This window comes from Dama dama, chromosome 15 (genome assembly GCF_033118175.1).
Source record: "Dama dama isolate Ldn47 chromosome 15, ASM3311817v1, whole genome shotgun sequence".
Lineage (NCBI taxonomy): Eukaryota > Metazoa > Chordata > Mammalia > Artiodactyla > Cervidae > Dama > Dama dama.
This window is the reverse complement of record NC_083695.1, coordinates 8,650,074-8,669,701: the sequence shown is the minus strand read 5'-3', so window position 1 is coordinate 8,669,701 and position 19,628 is coordinate 8,650,074. Positions and strand designations below refer to the sequence as shown.

The following is a 19,628-nucleotide window of genomic DNA, read 5'->3' as shown; positions in this document are numbered from 1 at the left end:
AAAAATGCTTAGACCTTTTTTGAAAATAGGACACTTGGGGGCACACTCCATTGTCGGATTTGCAGTGAGTAGAAAAATGCCAAACCAACTCTGATGAAGGATACCAGGGTGGGCGGAGGTGGGGCATTTCTTTTGTTGGTATATTAACTTTCCTTTCTTATTTCTATCTTCTTAAACTCCTGTGTACTTGGTCAGTGGAGGAGATAGAAGTACAAAGACATGTAAATCATATGGTTATTTACTGATGATTTTGGTTGATGGCGATGGTTTTACTTGCTAAGTCTGACTCTTGCGACCCCACAGACTGTAGCCTGTCAGGCTCCTCTGTCCATGGGATTTTTCAGGTAAGCATACTGGAGTGGGCTGCCTTTTTCTTCTGCAGGGGATCTTCCTGACCCAGGGATTGAACCCCAGTCTCCTGCATTGCAGGTGGATTCTTGACCAACTGAGCTACCTTCCTGATAAACTACTGACCATTTTGCTAATGCCAAAAGACATATTTCTTTTTTTTTCTTTGACATATTTCTTTGTAGAAAAAACTGGGATTTTTTTTTTTTTTCCTCAAAGGTTTGAATACTTTTTTGTTTATTTTTTAAGACTTTTTTTCAGTGTGGACAACTTTTGTTTTTTTAATTTATTTTTTAATTGGAGGAAGATTGTTTTACAAAGTTGTGTTGATTTCTGCCATACAACAGACAAGAATCAGCCATAATTATACATACATCCTCTCCCTCTTAAAGCCTCCTTCCCCTCCCCCATCCTACCCCTCTAAGTCATCACAGAACGCCAGGCTGGGCTCTTCGTGTTATATAGCAACTTCTGTTTTACACTTTGTTGTTATTCAGTCACCAGGTTCTGTCCAGCTCTTTGCAACCCCCTGGACCATAGCATGCCCAGCCTCCCTGTCTCTCACCATCTCCTGCAATTTGCCCAAGTTTATGTCCATTGAATTGGTGATACTGTATATATGTTGATGCTGCTTTCTCCATTCATCTGTTCTCTCCCTTTCCCACTGTGTCCACAAGTCCATTCTCTTTATCTGCGTCTCCATTCCTTCCTTGCAGACAGGTTCATCAATTCTATTTTTCTAGATTCCATATATAAGCATTAAAAATGATACTTGTTTTTCTCTTTTTGACTTCCTTTACTCTGTTTAAATAGGTTCTAGTTTCATTCACCTTACTAGAACTGACTCAAATTCATTCTTTTTTATGGCTGAATAATATTCCATTGTTATTTATGAAACACATCTTCATACATCTGTGGATGGACATCTAGACTGATTCCATGTACTGGCTATTGTAAACAGTGCAGCAGTGAATATTGGGGTACATGTGTCTCTTAGAAATGTGGTTTTTCTCAGGGTCTATGCACAGTAGTGGGATTGCTGGATCATATGGTAGTTTTATTCCTAGTTTTTTAAGGACTCTGCATACTGTTCTCCATAGTGCCTGCATCAATTTACATTCCCACCAACAGTGGAGGAGGGTTCCCTTTTCTCCGCATCCTCTTATAGCTTTTATTGTTGGTAGATTTTTTTGATGATGGCCATTCTGACTGGTGTGAGGTGACACCTCATTGTAGTTTTGATTTATACTTCTCTAATAACTAATGATGTTGGGCATCTTTTCATGTGTTTGTTGGCCACCTGTATGTCTTCTTTGAAGAAATGCCTGTTCAGGTCTTCTGCTCATTTTTTGACCAGGCTGTTTGTTTTTCTGATATTCTATTGAGCTGTATGAACTGCTTATATATTTTGGAGATTAATCCTTTGTCAGTTTTTTTGTTTGCAATTATTTTCTCCCATTCTGACTGTTGTCTTTTCATCTTGTTTATGGTTTCCTTTGTTGTGCAAAAGCGTTTAAGTTTAATTAGGCCCCATTTGTTTATTTTTGTTTTTATTTCTGTTACTCTAGGAGGTGAGTCAAAGAGGATCTTGTTGTGATTTATGTCCAAGAGTATACTGCCTGTGTTTTTCTCTAAGAAGTTTACAGTTTCTGGGCTTACATTTATTTAAGTCTTTAATCCATTTTGAGTTTATATTTGTGCATGGTGTTAGGAAATGTGCTAGTTTTATTCTTTTGCATGTAGCAGTCCAGTTTTCTCAGCACCGCTTATTGAAGAGGCTGTCTTTTCTCCATTGTATATTCTTTTATTCTTCCTCCTTTGTCAAAGACAAGGTACCCATAGGTACATGGGTTTACCTCTGAGATTTCTATCTTATTCTGTTGGTCTGTATTTCTCTTCTTGTGCCAGTACCATACTGTCTTGATGACTATAGCTTTGTAGTATAGTGTGAAGTCAGGAAGGTTGATTCTTCCATCTCTCTTTGTCTTTCTCAAGATTGCTTTGGCTATTTGAGGTCTTTTGTGTTTCCATACAAATTGTGAAATTGTTCTAGTTTTGTGAAAAATACCATTGATAGTCGATAGAGACTTCAATGAATCTGTAGATTGTTTTGGGTAGTATGATTATTTTCACAATATTGATTCTTCCAATCCAGGAACATGGTATATCTCTCCGTCTTGTGTCATCTTTGATTTCTTTCATTAGTGTCTTACAGTTTTCTGCATACAGGTCTTTTGTCTCTTTAGATAGGTTTATTGCTAGTAATTTTATTCTTTTTGTTGCATTTGTGAATGGGATTGTTTCCTTAATTTCTCTTTCAGATTTTTCATTGTTAGTGAATAGGAGTGCGGGGATTTTTGTAGATTAATTTTAGATCCTGTGACTTTACTATTTTCATTGATTAATTCTAGTAATGTTCTGGTGGCATCTTTAGGATTTTCTATGTATAATAGCATGTCATCTGCAAACAGTGAGGGTTTTACTTCTTATTTTCCTTCTGGATCCTTTTATTTCTTTTTCTTCTCTGCCATGGCTCTGTTTTCCAAAACTATGTTGAATAATAGTGGCAAGAGTGGGCACCTTTTTTTGATGTGGACCATTTTTAAAGTCTTTATTGAATTTGTTACAGTATTGCTTCTATTTTATGTTTTGTTTTTTTGGCCCTTAGGCACGTGGGATCTTAGCTCCCCAACCAGGGATCAAGCCTGTGCCTCCTTCGTTGGAAGGCAAAGTCTTAACCACAGGACTACCAGGGAAATCCCTTGAATACCTTGGATAGCCAACAGGGACTGTTGTATAGCACATGGAACTCTGCTCAATGTTCGGTGCAGAGGAGGGAGGTTTGGGGGAGAATGCTCACATGTATATGTATGGCTGAGTCCCTTTCCTCTTCTCCTGAAACTACCACAACATTGTTAATTGGCTGTACACCATTACAAAATGTTTAAAGTTTGGGGAAAAGAATTAGATTGCATGCATGCACCTACTCCCTCCTCCAGCTTCCCTCCACCACCACCATGTCCACACCCTGTGTTCCCATCAGTTGGGTGATTCAGTCACACATGCTCTCATTTTAGGAAGGGTTGCAGCTACATTCTTTGAAAAAGAAAGGAATTCAGTTGAGCATATAGGTTAGAGTTTTTAATCTTTCTTTTGATTCCCCATCTGAAAGGATCTCTGTGTAAATGTTTTTGCTGATTATTGTGTTTGCTCTGCCTCATTCAGGTTCATCTCTAAACCTGAAAACATGCCATTCCTGCCTCCTGCCCCAACATGAACAGAGCTGAGCGCTTCAGGCTTCCTTGATGCTTTTTCTTAACCCGCTGGACTTGTAGAGTATAGAAAGCAACCTTTAGAGTTTCGATCCTAGCTCTACTTTTTATTAGCTATGCAATAATAATGACATAATAGGAGTCGCTAACATTTGTGGGGTGATTATGCCAAGGTTATATGTCTCATTTCATGACTTTTATGATATGAGAGTCCCAGTTGTTAACATCTGGAACATGCCTTCAAATGCATCATCTTGTTCTGTTGTCACATGTCCTGTGATAAGGCAAAACACAGTCTGTCTAAAATCCCATAGCCACCTTTGAGAGCTGGGACTAAAACCCAGATTTCTTGGCTTTTTTTGTCCTGTCCCCATTAGCTTAATCATATCACATTCTGGGTGCTTCTTAGCTGAAGGACAGCCACATCATGGAGTGTCTAAATTAATGCCACACCTGAATTGCCTTTGTTGACACTAACTGGAAATGACCAGACCACTTCCTGGTTGCCTACCAGTCTTTCTAGTATACATGTCTCATTAAGCCCTGCCTTTTCTTCACACTTTCAGGAAGTGGTTTTTTTCCTTTGGTGCTTGAGGTACCACTGCTCAGATTTTTGGATCTTGACTTTGTTCCTTTTTCAGGAACAGTTTTCTTTCCCCTGTTAGCTCAATAAACAAAATTAGCCAGTGAGTTAGTTTTGGAAAGGAATAGTAAACCCTGAAATAAACATAATGTCCTCTAGGAAAGAAACCACATACCGACAAATTTACTTTACAGCTTGCTAGAGCAACCTTTCTGAAGCCTATTAAGGAGTAATTCAGTCAAAATAACTCTATAGCTACCATCCATCCCCTTTTTCTATGTAGAATACCTAAGACTGTGGACAGTAAGAGCTGGGTTTTAAATTTGCACCACTGCCAGTTTACAAATGTTCATACGTTACTGGTTTGGGGCTTAAATGACCTTCTCTTGTCATCTTTCCTCACTCTTTTGCTGTGCCAGTTTAGGAAATACTTACTGAACACTTAAGTGCTGGATACTGTCCTTGGTGTTGCTAGGGATACAGATGAGTTGGCCTAATCCCATTCTTCCTCCAAGAGGCTCAAAGAGCTTAGAGCCAGCTGCATTTTACTCCAGCTTTGCTTCCCTCTCAGGGAGCACAGAAGCACATGTTGACAAGAGAGGTGGGTGTCATTGTGATTTGTTTTGAATAACTTGTAGTAAATTTGGTAGGCAGTAGGGAATTGTTGAAGGTTGGAAGCATTGGAAGCAACTGGTTTAAACATGCTTTTTAGGAAGATGAATCTGGTGCATAGGATGGATTGAAACATAGGGTGACCAGGTATAGTCACCCTGGTGGTTGAGATGACAGTTTATATGACACTTGATTTTTTTTTTTTTAAACAAAGCATCTTTGTGTCTGATCTCCTTTAACCCATAAGACAATTCTGTGAAGTTAGGATGAGCCGGCATTGTCTTTCTTAGTTTTCATGGATGCAGACTGAAGCTCAGAGAGGACCTGTAATGGCTGGATGTGTAGTAATGTCTTGAGGAAAGGGTTGGCACTGGAGATGGAAGGTGGACGTGATGTGGATGGCATTTTGGATGCCAGAGCTATGGGGCTTGAGATCTGAGTAGATATTGATTATCAAGGAGAATGAGGGGTCACATAACACTGAGATTGTCAGGTCAGTCTTCTGGGAAGGATGATGCATTCACAAAAGTAGAGAAATCAGACAGGGAATGTGGCAAATTTGGTTTTGGATAGTAGATTGAGGGGCAGGCTGTAACAAGTGGACAGCTTGGAATTTGAGTCTTAGATTGGAGCCCAGTGTTTTTGATAATTAGAAGATCATGTGTGACTTTAGGGAGTGATTTCAGTAGCGTGTGGAGGAAGAAGCCACAGCATGAAGATAGGTTGAGGTAGAATTGCTGGAGGTGGGAAGGGGTAGACGGGAGGGACAGTGGGAGGTGTGGGTGGAAGTGATCACATGTTCTTCTTTAGGTGCAGAGGGAACCAAGGTGCAAGAGGGTTTTGTGGTGTGTGTGTGTGGGGGGGGGGTGAATTTGAGGAGCTCCCCAAAGAAGACTCTTTTGTACAGGATTAGGTGAAGTCACCTCTGAGTTAAAAGGATGAGAAGGATTTTGTGCTAAAGGCAAGCAGAGGTCTGGGATAGCAGGTATGGGAAGTGTTGTTCAGGGAGCTGAGGAAAGGTAAACCGAAGAAAAGGCTCAAAGTTAGGAATTTGCGGTGATTCCAATCAGCATGGTTTTGTGGCTTTCCAGTAGTTCTTGGAGACCAGAAAATAGGATTGGAAGGAGTAGGCTTTAGGGCTTTTCAAGGCCGGGTAGCCTGTCATGAGTTCTGGTGGTAGGTGGAAGAGACTGTCAGACTTAACAGTCTAAATGGCAATTTGGAATTATTGATGGCTTTCGGTCATCAAACCAAATCTTCTTATGTCTTATTCTGGGCACATGCACAGAACCAACGGGGAGGGAGTCCTGCAGACCTCCAGCAGCTGGCCTGGGCTTGGAGCAGTTGGCTCTTTGCTGTCTGTTGTGCTCATCTTTGAAACAGGAATAACTACAGCCTACCTTAACCTTGGTATAGTGCTATACCAGTGATTCTGTGCTGTGTACTGCCTCTTGTTTCATTAAGCATTGTTGTAACTTAATGAAAACATTTTGGGGCAGCCTTTTTGAAAGGTGACAGGATTGCGAGAATATATTTATGAACCCCACTTACTCCCTGTTGTGAATTATTTTAATTTAGTCTGCAGTCCCTCTCCACACCTTGTTTTCCCCTTTCATTTTGGAAACTCAGATTTTCACTTTCTTTAAAGCAGGGATGGAGAAGACCCTGCAAGATGAGATTGAAGCCATCCTGCGGGAGAGGATTATGGTGCTTGATGGAGGGATGGGGACCATGATCCAGCGGCACAAGCTGAGTGAAGAAGACTTCCGAGGACAAGAATTTAAAGATCATGCCAGGCCCCTGAAAGGCAACAATGATATTTTAAGTATAACTCAGCCCAGTGTCATTTACCAAATCCATAAGGTAAAGCTTCCTTGAGTTCTTCTATTTTTATTTATCATTCTGCAAGTCCTTTGGTGTCCTGAGGGCAGACCACTGTGCTGAGTGCTCTGGGGGAGACAGAAAAGGGGGTGATTTATTCAGAAAGCAGGTTTCATTCAGTTTGGCTGCTCAGTCATCTTGGCGACCCCATGGACTGTAGCACGCCAGGCTTCCCTGTCTGTGACCAGCTCCTGGAGCTTGCTCAGACTCATGTCCATAGAGTCGGTGATGCCATTCAACCATCTCATCCTCTGTCGTCCCCTTGTCCTCCTGCCTTCAGTCTTGCCCAGCATCAGGGTCTTTTCCAGTGAGTCAGTTCTTCGTATCAGGTGGCCAAAGTTTTGGAGCTTCAGCATCAGTCCTTCCAATGAGTATTCAGGCCTGATTTCCTTTGGGGCACCTAATTCACTACAGCAGCCCTGGTGGTGTGAAACGGAAAGGTAATTGTTATTCTCGTTTTGTAGATTTGAAAACTGAGCATCTCAGAGATTAAATAACTGGCGATACAGAGGATTGCTGACTTGAAATCCCATGTTCTTCCATCTCATTTTTCTGTCTGGCTAGTCAGCATAAAGTCATAAAGTCAGCATAAAGTCAGAAGCAAGTAACTGGGTATTGCTAGACTTTTAAAAATAAACATAAAACTAAATTGTTTTATAGGTTATAGGAATTTTGTAGAACTATGGCTAAAAGAAATAATAAGTTGATTTAATCTGTTTTCTTGGTCTAGATTCAATTTGAAGGACAAAGTGACTTTAATGAGAAAATTTTCTCTTTGGAGTAGGGCATTGTTATAGGGATTTCAGACTTTAAAAAATTGCAGTGTAGCTGACAAATAACATTAGTTACAGGTGTACAGTGTAATGATTAGATATTAGTATATGTTACAAAGTGGTCACCACAGTAAGTCTAGGTAATATCTGTTACCATACATAGTTACAGTTTTTTTCTTGTGATGAAGATTTTTAAGATCTACCTTCTTAGCAACTTATAATAGTATTAACTATAGCCTTCATGGTGTGCGTTACATCTTCGTGACTTATTTTATAACTGGAAGCTTGTACCTTTTGACCCCCTTCATCCGTTTCCCCCACTGTCCACTCCCCAACTTCTGGCAACCACCTTTCTTCTTTTTTATAGCTCAGTTATATTCCATTATGTATACATATGACATTTCCTATTTTCCTTTATCTGTCAGTGGACACTTGGATTGTGTCCATATGTTGACAACTGTAAATAATGCTACAGTGAACATGGGTACTTCTTTTTTAAAAAAATTTATTTAACTGAAGGATAACTGCTTTACAGTAGTGCGTTGGTTTCTGCTGTACATCAGCATGAATCAGCCATAGGTGTGCTCTCGTCCCCTCCTCCTTCAGCCTCCCTCCTGCCTCCCCCCAGAAGTTGTCACACAGCCCTGGGTTGAGCTCCCTGTGTCCTACGGCAAATTCCCACTGGCTGTTTTACATACGGTAATGTATATGTTTCAGTGCTCCGCTTTCAGTTCACCCTACCCTCTCCTCCGGCTGTGTCCACAAGTCTGTCCTCTGTGCCTGCATCTCTGTTCCTGCCCAGCAATAGGTTCATCAGTACCACTTTTTAAGATTCCATATATATGTGTTAATATATGATATTTGTTTTTCTCTTTCTGACTTACTTCACTCTGTGTGACAGACTCTAGGTTCATCTGCCTCTCTAGAATGGACTCAAATTCATTCTTTTTATGGCTGAATAATATTCCATTGTATATGTGTACCACATCTTCTTTATCCATTCATCTGTTGCTAGACATCTGGGTTACTTCCATGTCCTGGCTGTTGTAAATAGTGCTGCAGTGAACACTGGGATATATGTGTCTTTTAGAATTGTGGTTTTCTCAGGGTGTATGTCCAGTAGTGGGATTGCTGGGTCATATGTTGTCTTATTCCTAGTTTTTTAAGAAATCTCCATAATGGCTGCATCAGTTTACATTTGCACTAACTGTGCAAGAAGGTTCCCTTTTCTCCACATCCTCTCCAGCATTTGTTGTAGATTTTTGATAATGGCCATTCTGACTGTTGTGAGGTGATACCTCATTGTAGGTTTGGTTGCATTTTTCTAATAGTAAATGGTGTTGAGCATTTTTTCATGTGCTTATTAGCCTTATATGTCTTCTTTGGAGAAATGTCTGTTCATGTCTTCTGCTCATTTTTTGATTGGGTTGTTTTTCTGATATTGAGCTGCATGAGCTGCTTGTGTATTTTAGAGGTTAATCCTTTGTCAGTTGCTTTATTTGCAGTTATTTTCTCCCATTCTGGGTTGTCTTTTCATCTTGTTTATGGTTTCCTTTGCTGTGCAGAAAAGCTTTTCAGTTTAATTAGGTCCAATTTGTTTATCTTTGTTCTTATTTTACTCTAGAAGTTGGGTTATAGAGGATCTTGCTGTGATGTGTGTCAAAGAGTGTTCTATCTGTGTTTTCCTTTAAGAGTTTTATAGTTTCTGGTCTTAACATTTAAGTCCTTAATCCATTTTTAGCTTATTTTTGTGTGTTGTTAGGAAGTGTTCTAATTTCATTCTTTTACACCTATCTGTCCAGTTTTCCCAGCACCACTTATTAAAGAGACTGTCTTTTCTCCATTGTCCATTCTTTCCTCCTCTATCGACGACAAGGTCCCTCTAGGCTCGTGGGCTCATCTCTGGGCTTTCTGAGAGAAGCAAGCCACTGAAGGAACCGTAGCTGATTCTGTGAGCCATTCACAGTTTCACTGTCCTGACTGTGTGCGCTTAGACGTGCATGGCTTAATATTTGAAACAAGCATGCTACTGGCAGAATCAACCGAGTATCTTCTGTCTTTTTCAGTTAGTGTTTTTGTTTTATTTGGATAAAACCCGGAAATAAAATTGCTGGGTCATATAGTAGTTCTATTTTTAATTTTTCGAGGAGTCGCCATTCTATTTTCTATAGAGGTTGTGCAAACTTTACATTCCTGCCAACAGTGTGCGAGGGTTCCCTTTTCTGTATCTCTTCACCAACACTTGTTATTTCTTGTCTTTTTGATAAAAGCCATTCTGATAGGTGAGCTCTGATATTGCATTGTGATTTTGATTTGCAGTTCCCTGATGATTAGTGATGTTGACTGTCTTTTCATGAACCTGTTGGCCATCTGTATGTCTTCCTTGGAAAAGTGTCTGTTTTAGTCTCCTGCTCATTTTTTCCTTTTTGACCATGCCATGCTGCATATGGAATCTTAGTTCCCTGACCAGGGATTGAACTATACCCCCTGCAGTGGAAGTGTAGAGTCTTAACCACTGGACTGCCAGGGAAGTCCTGTATTCTGCCCATTTTTTTTGAATTGGTTTGTTTGTATTTTTTTTGTTAGTTGCTGAATTGTATGAATTCTTTATTTTGGATATCCACATCAGATACATGATTTGCAATTCAGTAGATTGCCTTTTCATTTTATTGCTTGTTTCTTTTGCTCTGTAGATGCTTTTTAGTTTGATGTAGTCCCACTTGTTTGTTTTTGTTTTTGGTGCCTTTCAGACTCTTCTTAAGGAAATCACTTAAATGAATGAATGATTAAATGATTCATTGAGGGTGGAAGGAACCTTCTCTTGGCTGGTCAAGACTTTGTTCTAGATAAGATGCAGAATAGTTTTCATTTGAAGAAAAACTAGGAGTGCCTTTCTTTTGTTGTGATAGAAATTGTCAGTACTAGAAGATTGAAAATTGGTTCTTGAAGAGGTTGATTCTACAAGTTTTTCTGCTAGGCCTTCTAATATGTAGTCAAATTACATTATAAAATTCCAGTACATTGTAGATTGGGAATGCCATCATGGGTATGAATTGCTTCATACAGTTACAGTTATGCATGCATGCTCGGTCGTGTCCAACTCTTGGCGACACCATGGACTGTAGCCTGCCAGACTCCTTTGTCCGTGGGATTATCCAGGCAAGAATACTGGAGTGGGTTGCCATTTCTATCTCCAGGGATCTCCCTGATCCAGGGGTTGAAGCTGTGTCTCCTGCATCCCCTGCATTGCAGGAGAATTCTTTACACTGAGCCACCAGGGAAGCCCAACATGGATACCAACATCAGTTCTTATCATGCAGTTGGTGAAATCACCACCTTTCCCCAACCGTTAGCTTCCTGAGGGCACTAATTCATGCCTATTTTTCACTACTGAATTCCAACTGAGAACAGTATCTTGCACAAAGTAAGTCAGTAAATGTTTTTCAAGAGGGTGAATCTTTGTCTTCTGTGTTAGATAGGCAACTAGAAAGAACAGCAAGTTTCCCAGGATAGGGACATGAATCAAAATGGCAGTAAGTACAGTAAGGTGTATCTGGCTGTCCCATTTGTGTGGGATATTGACTCGCTGGAGTTCTCTGGATGTAGAGACCATGTCGTGTTCGTGGATGAGGAAGGGAAAAAGACTAGGCCTTTTCACACTTAGTTATTTCTAGTAGTGTTACTGACCATAGAGCTGATCCCTTGATCCTTCATTTTAATGGAATGTCCAGGCTCTATACAAAGTGCAAGTCCCTGACACTAGGCTGTTTTGGTTGTAATGTAGGTGCCTGACTTTCAGCTTCTGGTTGGGGAGGCGTCCGTTTCAAACGCATCCTTGTCTGTAAACACCCTGAGACAGCCATATGAAACGGCTGCTGCTGACTAACCGACTAGCAGCCAGGCTCCCCCCACCGTGAAGTTCCTCTTGGAGAAAGCCCTGGGTGACCTAAATGAGGGACCCTGCCTCTTGCTTCCTGAGTCCTAATTCCTACAGGTTTTAAGCTCTCCAGTAAAGAGTGAACCCACAATATTCTAAGCATCTACCTTGATCCCAATGAAGGCAGAACCCTGGCTCTCTCAGTTATTTCCCTCCAACCCCCAGCTACCTCACTGTGTGGCCTGAGCATGCCGCACCCTTCAGGACCTGTGGATAGCAGGACTTTTTTGTTTTTTCAGAAGTTCCCTGATAGTAATTGCTGAGGTGAGTCTTACAATTGTGAATGTCCATGGCATTGGCCCCGTCCTGGCTCAGCACTGGGGGTAAGGGCCCAGATGAATGCCTCATGCATTTCCTAGCCCACTGATGCTGTTAGGCTGAGACCTACAGGAACTGACATTTAAAACACCTGCAGGTAGCCTCGGCTGTGTTGTCATTAATGGCCGCCTCTAATCTTGACAGCTTTTACAGAAGAAAATTGAGCAGAGTGATGAAGCAGCTTGCCCACATCCATCTGTGTTTTTTTTGTTTAAACTTTTAATTTTATGTTGGAGCATAGCTGATTAACAATGTGATAGTTTCAGGTGCAGAGCAGAGTGACTCAGCCATACGTATGTGTATCCATTCTCCCTCAAACTGCACGCCCCATCCTGGCTGCACGTAAGATCGAGCAGAGGTCCCTGTGCTACACAGGAGGTCCTTGCTGGGTATCCATTTTTAATACAGCCGTCACACGTGTTTTAATTGGTGAGAATAGGTTTGGAATCTTGGGGTGTCATATCCTGAGCCCATGAGTGTGATATTATTCCAGGAAAGAAAGTGGAGAGAGGAGGTGAAGAACTAGAAGAAACACCTTATAAACTTCATATTATGGAAAATTTTAAACCTACGCAGAATTGGAGAAAACTGGGAATTTAGAAATACTCTCTGCCTAATTATAGAGATAATATGTGTTCATTGTTACAAAAATAAAATGTCTAGCTCAATAGAAAAACATAAAAAAAAATAAAAACCACCTGTAATATCAGTATGTGTATTTATGCTCACTCAGTCATGTCCAGCTCTGCGACCCCATGGACTGTAAATTCACTACCAAGACATACTTGCCATTCACATATTTTAATTTATATTTCAGACTAGTTTTCTGTATTTGAGTTTTAAAAATTAGATTGGGATTATTATTACTCCATACTATTTTATAATTTGCATTTTTTAACACCGTGAGTATTAAATATTCTGAGACATGGTTTTAGTAACTTTGTACAAATTTATTCTATGCATATATCACCATTTGCTTAATTTAACCTTATTCTTAGGCATTAAGGTTGTTTTCAGTTTTTCTTTCTCTTTTTTGAAAAGCTAAATTTTAATTTGTTCTGATAAAACAGAACCCATAGTTAAGAATAAATTACCTTTTAACCACTACTCCAAATTTCTATTTTTTCCCCAGAGATAACCACTTATACTAGTTGGTGTATGTCTTTCCAAATCATTTGTTATGCTTTTATACATAAGTGTATATATATATATGTATACTAGAAAACTCAATACTATTTGTATGTGTGTATATTTTAAATTTAATGGTGTCATATTTTGTTTTTCTATTGCACAGTATTTTTAGAGATGTTTCCATATTTGTAGATATTTATAGACAGTGTTGTGGTTTTACCTATTTTTTGGCTGCTTGTTGCATGCATGATCTTAGTTCCCCGACCAGGGATCACAGCCATATCCCCTGCAGTGAAAGCAGAATCTTAACCACTGGACCACCAGGGAACTCCCCACACATGGTGTTTTTTAGCTGCCACATAACACGTAATAAAATGGACATATTATAGTTTATTTAGCCGTTTCCCTATTGATGAGTATTTAAGCTGTTTGTGACTTAAAAGTGTGTAAATTTTGGATTTTATTTCCAAATTTTTCTGCAAACAGTGTCTTATCTGTTTACTTGGGGTTGAGTTTACTCAGTGTTGGAAAATCAGGAGATTCCAGAGTGTTTATCAGATTGAGACAGAGTGAAACAAGGAAGAAAGATTTCAAACAGGGAGAACAGGAGGACACCAAGGTCCTCGGGGTTTAGTGAGGGTTCTGATCTGGCTCAGAGGGGCCAGGGGCCGTGGGCTGAAGCAGCTGTGGTCAGAAGTGAGATTGCAGTGAGAGGGCCCTTCTCAACAGAATCCTAGTTGTGCTGAAGCTGGGACGTGGCAGAGGAGCAGACAGAATGTTTGTGGAGGGCCATCGTGTCCAGAAGCTGAATGTGCGATCTGTACTATCATCTGGCCACTGACGAAGCAGGGCTGTAATAATGCTTTCAAATGAGGAAACTCAAACTCAGAGTTTAAGGAACTCGACTCAGTTCACACCACATTTGAACTTTGTCTGACCTCAAGTTCCGTTTTATTTATACCACATGACTTTCTGTGAAATCCCTATATCCTTTTGTGTCTCTATTCTGTATCTAGTGCAGTGCCTTGCACTTAGTAAGTAGTCAAAAAGTATTTGGTGAAGATGGTGAGGAAAAGGCAAGTTTACTGTTAGGGGGCAGGGATTCTGTAACTCATAGCATTGACATGACCTCTTGTTGCAGGATTACCTCCTAGCTGGGGCAGATATCATTGAAACAAATACTTTCAGCAGCACCGCTATTGCCCAAGCTGACTATGGCCTGGAACACTTGGTAAGGATTTCATTTTTCCTTGTATTTAAGATAGTCATGAGTATTTGCTGTATTGGTAGTTGCTAGTGAGAAAACCTGCCAAACCTGCAGGGTCAAGCTAATGTCTAGTTATCTATTGTTTGTGGTCAGACAGAGGAAATGGTTGGAATCTCTTCTGATTGTAAACATAACTGTCCAGTCATTTTCCAGGTGGCTTCTTTTGTGGACTAGTGATAATCAAATAAAAATGATGCTTATTATGCAGTAATTGAATAAAAGCATAATGATTGGCCGTGTGTGCAGTTTTGTAAAGCCTTTTTAAATTGAGTGACAGATCTGGTTTCCTCTTTTTAAAAAATCGTGGCAAAATACATGTAACATAAAATTTACCATTTTAACCATGTTTAAGTGTGCAGTTCAGTGGCATTACTTACATTCACATTGTTTGTTGTGCCACCGTTACCACCGTCTATCCATGGAACGCTTCATCTTGTGTAACATAAGCTCTGTACCCATTAAACAATAATTCCCAATTTTCCCTTCCCCCCAGCCCCTAGAAACCACCATTCTGCTTTCTGTCTTTGTGAATTTAGCTCCCCTAGTTGCCTTATGTAAGCAGATTATCAGTATTTGTCCTTTTGTGACTGGCTTATTTCACTTAATGTCCCTTAAGGTTCACTCATGCTGTAGCATGCATTGGAATATCCTTCCTTTTTCAAAGTTGAATAGTATTCCATTGTATGGATATAGCATATTTTGTTTATTCATTTATCCACTGTTGAATACTTAGGTTGGTTCTACCTTGGCTATTGTGGACAATGTTACTCTGAGGATGGTGTACAGACCATCTCTTCTGCATCTGTGCTTGCATTTCTTTCGAGTGTATACCCAGAAGTAGAGTTGCTGAGTTACACAGTAATTCTGTTTAATTTTTTGCAAAACTGCCACACTATTTTCTGCAGTACCTACATCATTTTATATATCCACCAACAGTGTACAACAGTTTCCAGTTTTCCATCTTTGCCAGCACTTGTCCTGTTTCTGTTTTGTTTTTTTTTTTTTAATAATTTTATTTATTTATTTTTGACTGTGCTGGGTCTTCACTGCTGTGCAGGCTTCTGTCCAGTTGCAGCGAGGGGGAGGGCTACTCTCTAGTTATGGTGCTCAGGCTTCTCATTGCGGTGACTTCTATTGCAGACCACAAGAGAAGTGCGGGCTTCAGTAGTTGCAGCTCCTGGACTCTAGAGCACAGAATTAATAGTTGTGACACATGGGCTTAGTTGCTCTGAGGCAGGTGGGATCTTCCTGGTTAGAGGATCAAACCTGTATCTCCTGCATTGGCTGGCGGATTCTTTACCACTGAGCACCAGGGAGGCCCTGATTTTGTTTTTGTTTTGTCGTCATAGTAGGCATCTTAGTAGGTGTGGGGTAAAGGATTTGGTTTCTTTTTAATCAACACCATGCTTCCATATTCAGATTTTGTAAACCTGATGAAAATAGGTGGTAGATGCTGAGATTCCTATTTCTGGGTGGAATTTTTCCCAGACCTGTCTCTGTGTTCAGGCATGTAGTCCTGAGTGCCTTGACACTGATTTCCCTCAGTGTTGGGGCTTTGTGAAATCACTTGCCTTTGGGGTTATCAAGGGAAAATCAAATTGCGTCATAATTACTTTTGTGTTATTTTGGGGCAGGATTGGCAAACTTTTTCTGTAAAAGGCCAGGCAGTAAATATTTTAAGCTTTGTTGGCACATACAGTCTTTGTTGCAACTGCTCAACACTGGCATTATGGTACGAGAGCAGCAATAGACAGCACGTAAATGAATGGGCTTGACTATACTTCAATAGGACTTGTGGACACTGCTTTGGACGTTTGTGTATGCTTGCCTTTTAGTCATAAGGAGAGGGTTCATGGCCCTTCTCCAGATTCTCTAGAGGTTAATAATCTACGAAAAGTTCAGACCCAGTGTCCCCAGCCATTGTGTGGTGGTGGAAGCCAGGGCCTGCGGGAGTTGCTGAGGAAACCACCTAGGCAGGTGGTGGCAGAGCTGGTTCTGGAACCCAGGTGTCCTCTCTCTGAAGCCCATGATTCCCCATTACTGTGTTTTTGTTTTTGTTTTAATTTTCAGCCTATTTCGTGACATCAGCTTATTCTGATGTGCCAGATGTCCAGAGATTGCCCTTTTTGCCAGCTAGCTCATGGTTTTGGGGAGGAATGTAAAAGCAGTTCCCAAAGACTTGCCTTTCCTGTTGGCTGCATTGCTGGGGCAGCTGGTAGGCCTTATTGGCTAAGATTTTATTCAGACCTCAAATTAATTCACTCTGAATTTTCTTACTGAGTAAAACTGAGTTTTAGAAGGTCATGAATTCCTTACTTATTTTATGGAAGTAAAGAAGTACAAACTAACACTTGCCATTGATGTATTAGGCCTACCGGATGAACATGTGCTCTGCGGGAGTGGCCAGAAAAGCAGCCGAGGAGATAACTCTCCAGACAGGTAAGGAACCTTGTTCTCCTTTTTTTTTTTCCTTTAAAAAAAAAACAAAGCTGCTTCCTTTGATATTCTTAGCTGTAATAATCTGTGCTTATTGCCGTTTTTCCTTCCGTGACAGCTGGCCCAGAGCAACGCTGCAGATGCCATCATGTACTTGTTTGTAGATTCCTTCTCTGCAGTTTCATAATTAGGCATTCAGCGTCTCTCTGAATGGACCCTGTCTCCATGGGTCTGTCTGTCTCATGCTCTGTGTTTACTCGATGTTATATCTTGATTTTATTACCAGGACCATGGCTTCCCCATCCGTCTACAGCTAAGATGATTTCTCTACCTTCAGAAGCACATCTTCAGGTTGTTGAGGCACAACCGAGTGCTCTGGTCATAGTGGTGATCATTAAGATATTTGATCTTATCCCTGTCAAGCGACCCTCATCCTTGAGGTTTTCCTTACCTGGGTAAAGAGAGATTCTCTTTCGCGTGTTTTCCACTTCACACCACTCATGTCTTTGAAGGCGCTGTTGTGTAGCACAGAAGAGGGTGACAGTAGCATCAGGCTTGCTGGGGTTTGAAAAATGGCTCCCCAAAATAGCTCACCTTCTGGCTGTCTGCCACAAGAACACTTGGGCACCAGCTGGAGGGGAGGCTTTGAGGGTGGGAAAGGAATAGAAGAAATACATGGAACCCCTTAAGATTTGGAAATGTGAAATTGTTGCCAACAGGAAAGATGTAAAGCAAAATTGTTAGGAAGTTAGACACAGCATACTAATGAAGACTGCAGCAATTTATAGGAACTCTGTTTCTGAGAGATAATGTTAAATGTGGAAGGGCATAGACTATTGCCCTAGTAGAGTCACAGAGCAGAGGATATTCAGTCAGCCAAGCAGGGGAAGATAAGAACGTTTTTCTTACACCAACATTATTGTCCAGCTTGGGGGTGGGGCGGGGGTAAAGAATATTGTAACCTGTTAAAAGCTGGGTTATCGATTGGTTGGTAAATGGAAAACATAACTATTTGGGTAAAATCACCACAGGTGATGAGCAGTGTGCCCCCTGCTTCTGTTAGGATATGTAAATGAACACAACATGTCAGGCTCTTAGGAGCACCAGGACTCTAGCCTAGAGGAAAGATTATTCAGGAATGCTTAAAGAGTTATTAAAGTAAGATTTGATCTCCTTTATACTTTAATTTCAGGCTTTGTAATTACCCACCGTGATTTAATCTTTTTCCCCTGCAAAGGCCCTGCAATACAGCAGTGGCGAGCATTTCAAGATCAATGCTACTGTGAGGAAATTTTGCAGAACCTATGTTGATGACCTTCAAGGTTTCTTAAGGGTAGGGAGAAAGAGAATTTGTCCGAGTATAGCTGTGGTGATGCTTCCATGGTAGCTCAGATGGTAAAGAATCTGCCTACAATGCGGGAGACCTGGGATCGATCCCTGGATTGGGAAGATCCCCTGGAGAAGGAAATGGCAACCCACTTCAGTATTCTTGCCTGGAGAATTCCACGGACAGAAGAACCTGGCAGGCTACAGTCCATGGGATTGCAAAGAGTTGGACGTGACTGAATGACTTTCACTTTCACATAGCTGTTGTGATAGAAAAGGATTACTATCTGAAACTCTTTGAAGCCAGATATGAGAATTCAGTTTTTGCATTGGCTTGGAGGTCACATGTGCACTTCATGTTTCATAATTTCCCCAGTGGGGTCCAGGATGGCCCTCATAATCAAATATCTATTTGCAGTAAAATCTATGAATTGTCTACTAAGTGGAGTAAAAACTGTAAATAGCCTCTTGTAGTTCAGGTAAGGTCAAGTTTTGTTGTTGAATTAAGGGAAAAAGTGAGGCTTTTGTGCTTTTTTGACTTTCAGAGTGATGGACAAAGAATTGTATTCCTGTGTTTTGGGGAAAATCTCATGGCCTCTTGACTCACAACAAAAAGGGCAAGCTATTTAGGGATTTCACACTTGTTTTTCTTTTCCCAAAGGAATTAAGAGGTATGTGGCAGGAGCTCTGGGTCCAACTAACAAGACACTCTCTGTGTCCCCATCTGTGGAAAAACCAGATTACAGGAACATCAGTGAGTATCATATACAATCATTGACCTTGGGCAAGTACCTCAGTGTTTCAGTAATCTTTTCATCTGTAATATGGGGCCAGTGCCAGCTTCTGTTTCGGGGTTGTTGTGACTTAAGGGCTTAGCAGTCTCTGGGATGTGGTAGACATTTAAATAAAAGTGAGCTGTTATTAGTCATTGGATTAGTATTATTTATCTTGAGTCTGTTTTCAAAGATCCATGTTGTTATGTTTGGGCTTCTTTATTAGCTGTGGAAACAAAACCAATCAAAATGAAACTTTAAACTGAGAAGTTGAGCAAATATAGATACTAGGCCTTGGTCAGTTTATAGAATAGCCTGCTAGACCCCACTTTATTTGTCAGGGAGCAGTTATATACAGACTAACATTATACACCAGCATCTGTAAGCATACATGCATTGAAATTTTATGAGGAGGCTAGAAATCTAGGTCGGTTTAAGCATTAGACTGCAAAAAAACAAAAAGAATTAAATGGTCGGAGCTGAATAGTAGTGATACCATGTGTGGTAATGAATTCTGTGTCGAAGACAAGTTCAGGCAAGCGCAATTTGTAGATTTTGGTTCCAGATACCACACTTTCCCACTAGGAGTTGCTCATTCTGGGCTGACATGTGGCACGAGCTTCTTTTGGTCTTAGTGTGGCAGTGGAGAGCTTTCCTTTCTCTTGCACTATGTAAGATGAAGTAGGCTACTCTGTTGAATATATGTGCATCTTTCCTTTCCTGGGTGAGAGATAAAATGGGGAGTGGGATAACCTCTGAGATGGAAATAGATGACATTTTGAACAAAAATTTTGCCAAGGAGCAATTGTACCCTTTTGTGTCCGAGACTGAAATTGCACACCAGGCAGGTTTCTTCTCTGACAGAGTTGGTGTCAGAGGACAGGAGCAAAATCGACAGAACCGCGGACTTTCACCCCAGAAGGTGTGAGAGAATGTGACTCGACCAGTCATGAATCCAGATCAGTGTGACA

At 40.7% G+C, this 19,628-nt stretch overlaps 1 protein-coding gene across 2 annotated transcripts in view; it reads left to right on the top strand.

The window, feature by feature from the left end:
- The window catches only part of MTR (5-methyltetrahydrofolate-homocysteine methyltransferase), a 119,106-nt gene that overhangs the window by 8,878 nt on the left and 90,600 nt on the right, over positions 1-19,628 (top strand). Inside the window, exons 2-5 of one of the 2 annotated variants that reach the window (XM_061161403.1) lie at positions 6,467-6,678; positions 13,997-14,086; positions 16,492-16,561; positions 18,546-18,638. In XM_061161403.1, the coding sequence (XP_061017386.1) occupies positions 6,467-6,678; positions 13,997-14,086; positions 16,492-16,561; positions 18,546-18,638 (465 nt within the window). Of the gene's footprint in view, positions 1-6,463; positions 6,679-13,996; positions 14,087-16,491; positions 16,562-18,545; positions 18,639-19,628 lie in introns of both variants that reach the window. The other variant, XM_061161402.1, reaches the window with a different exon arrangement.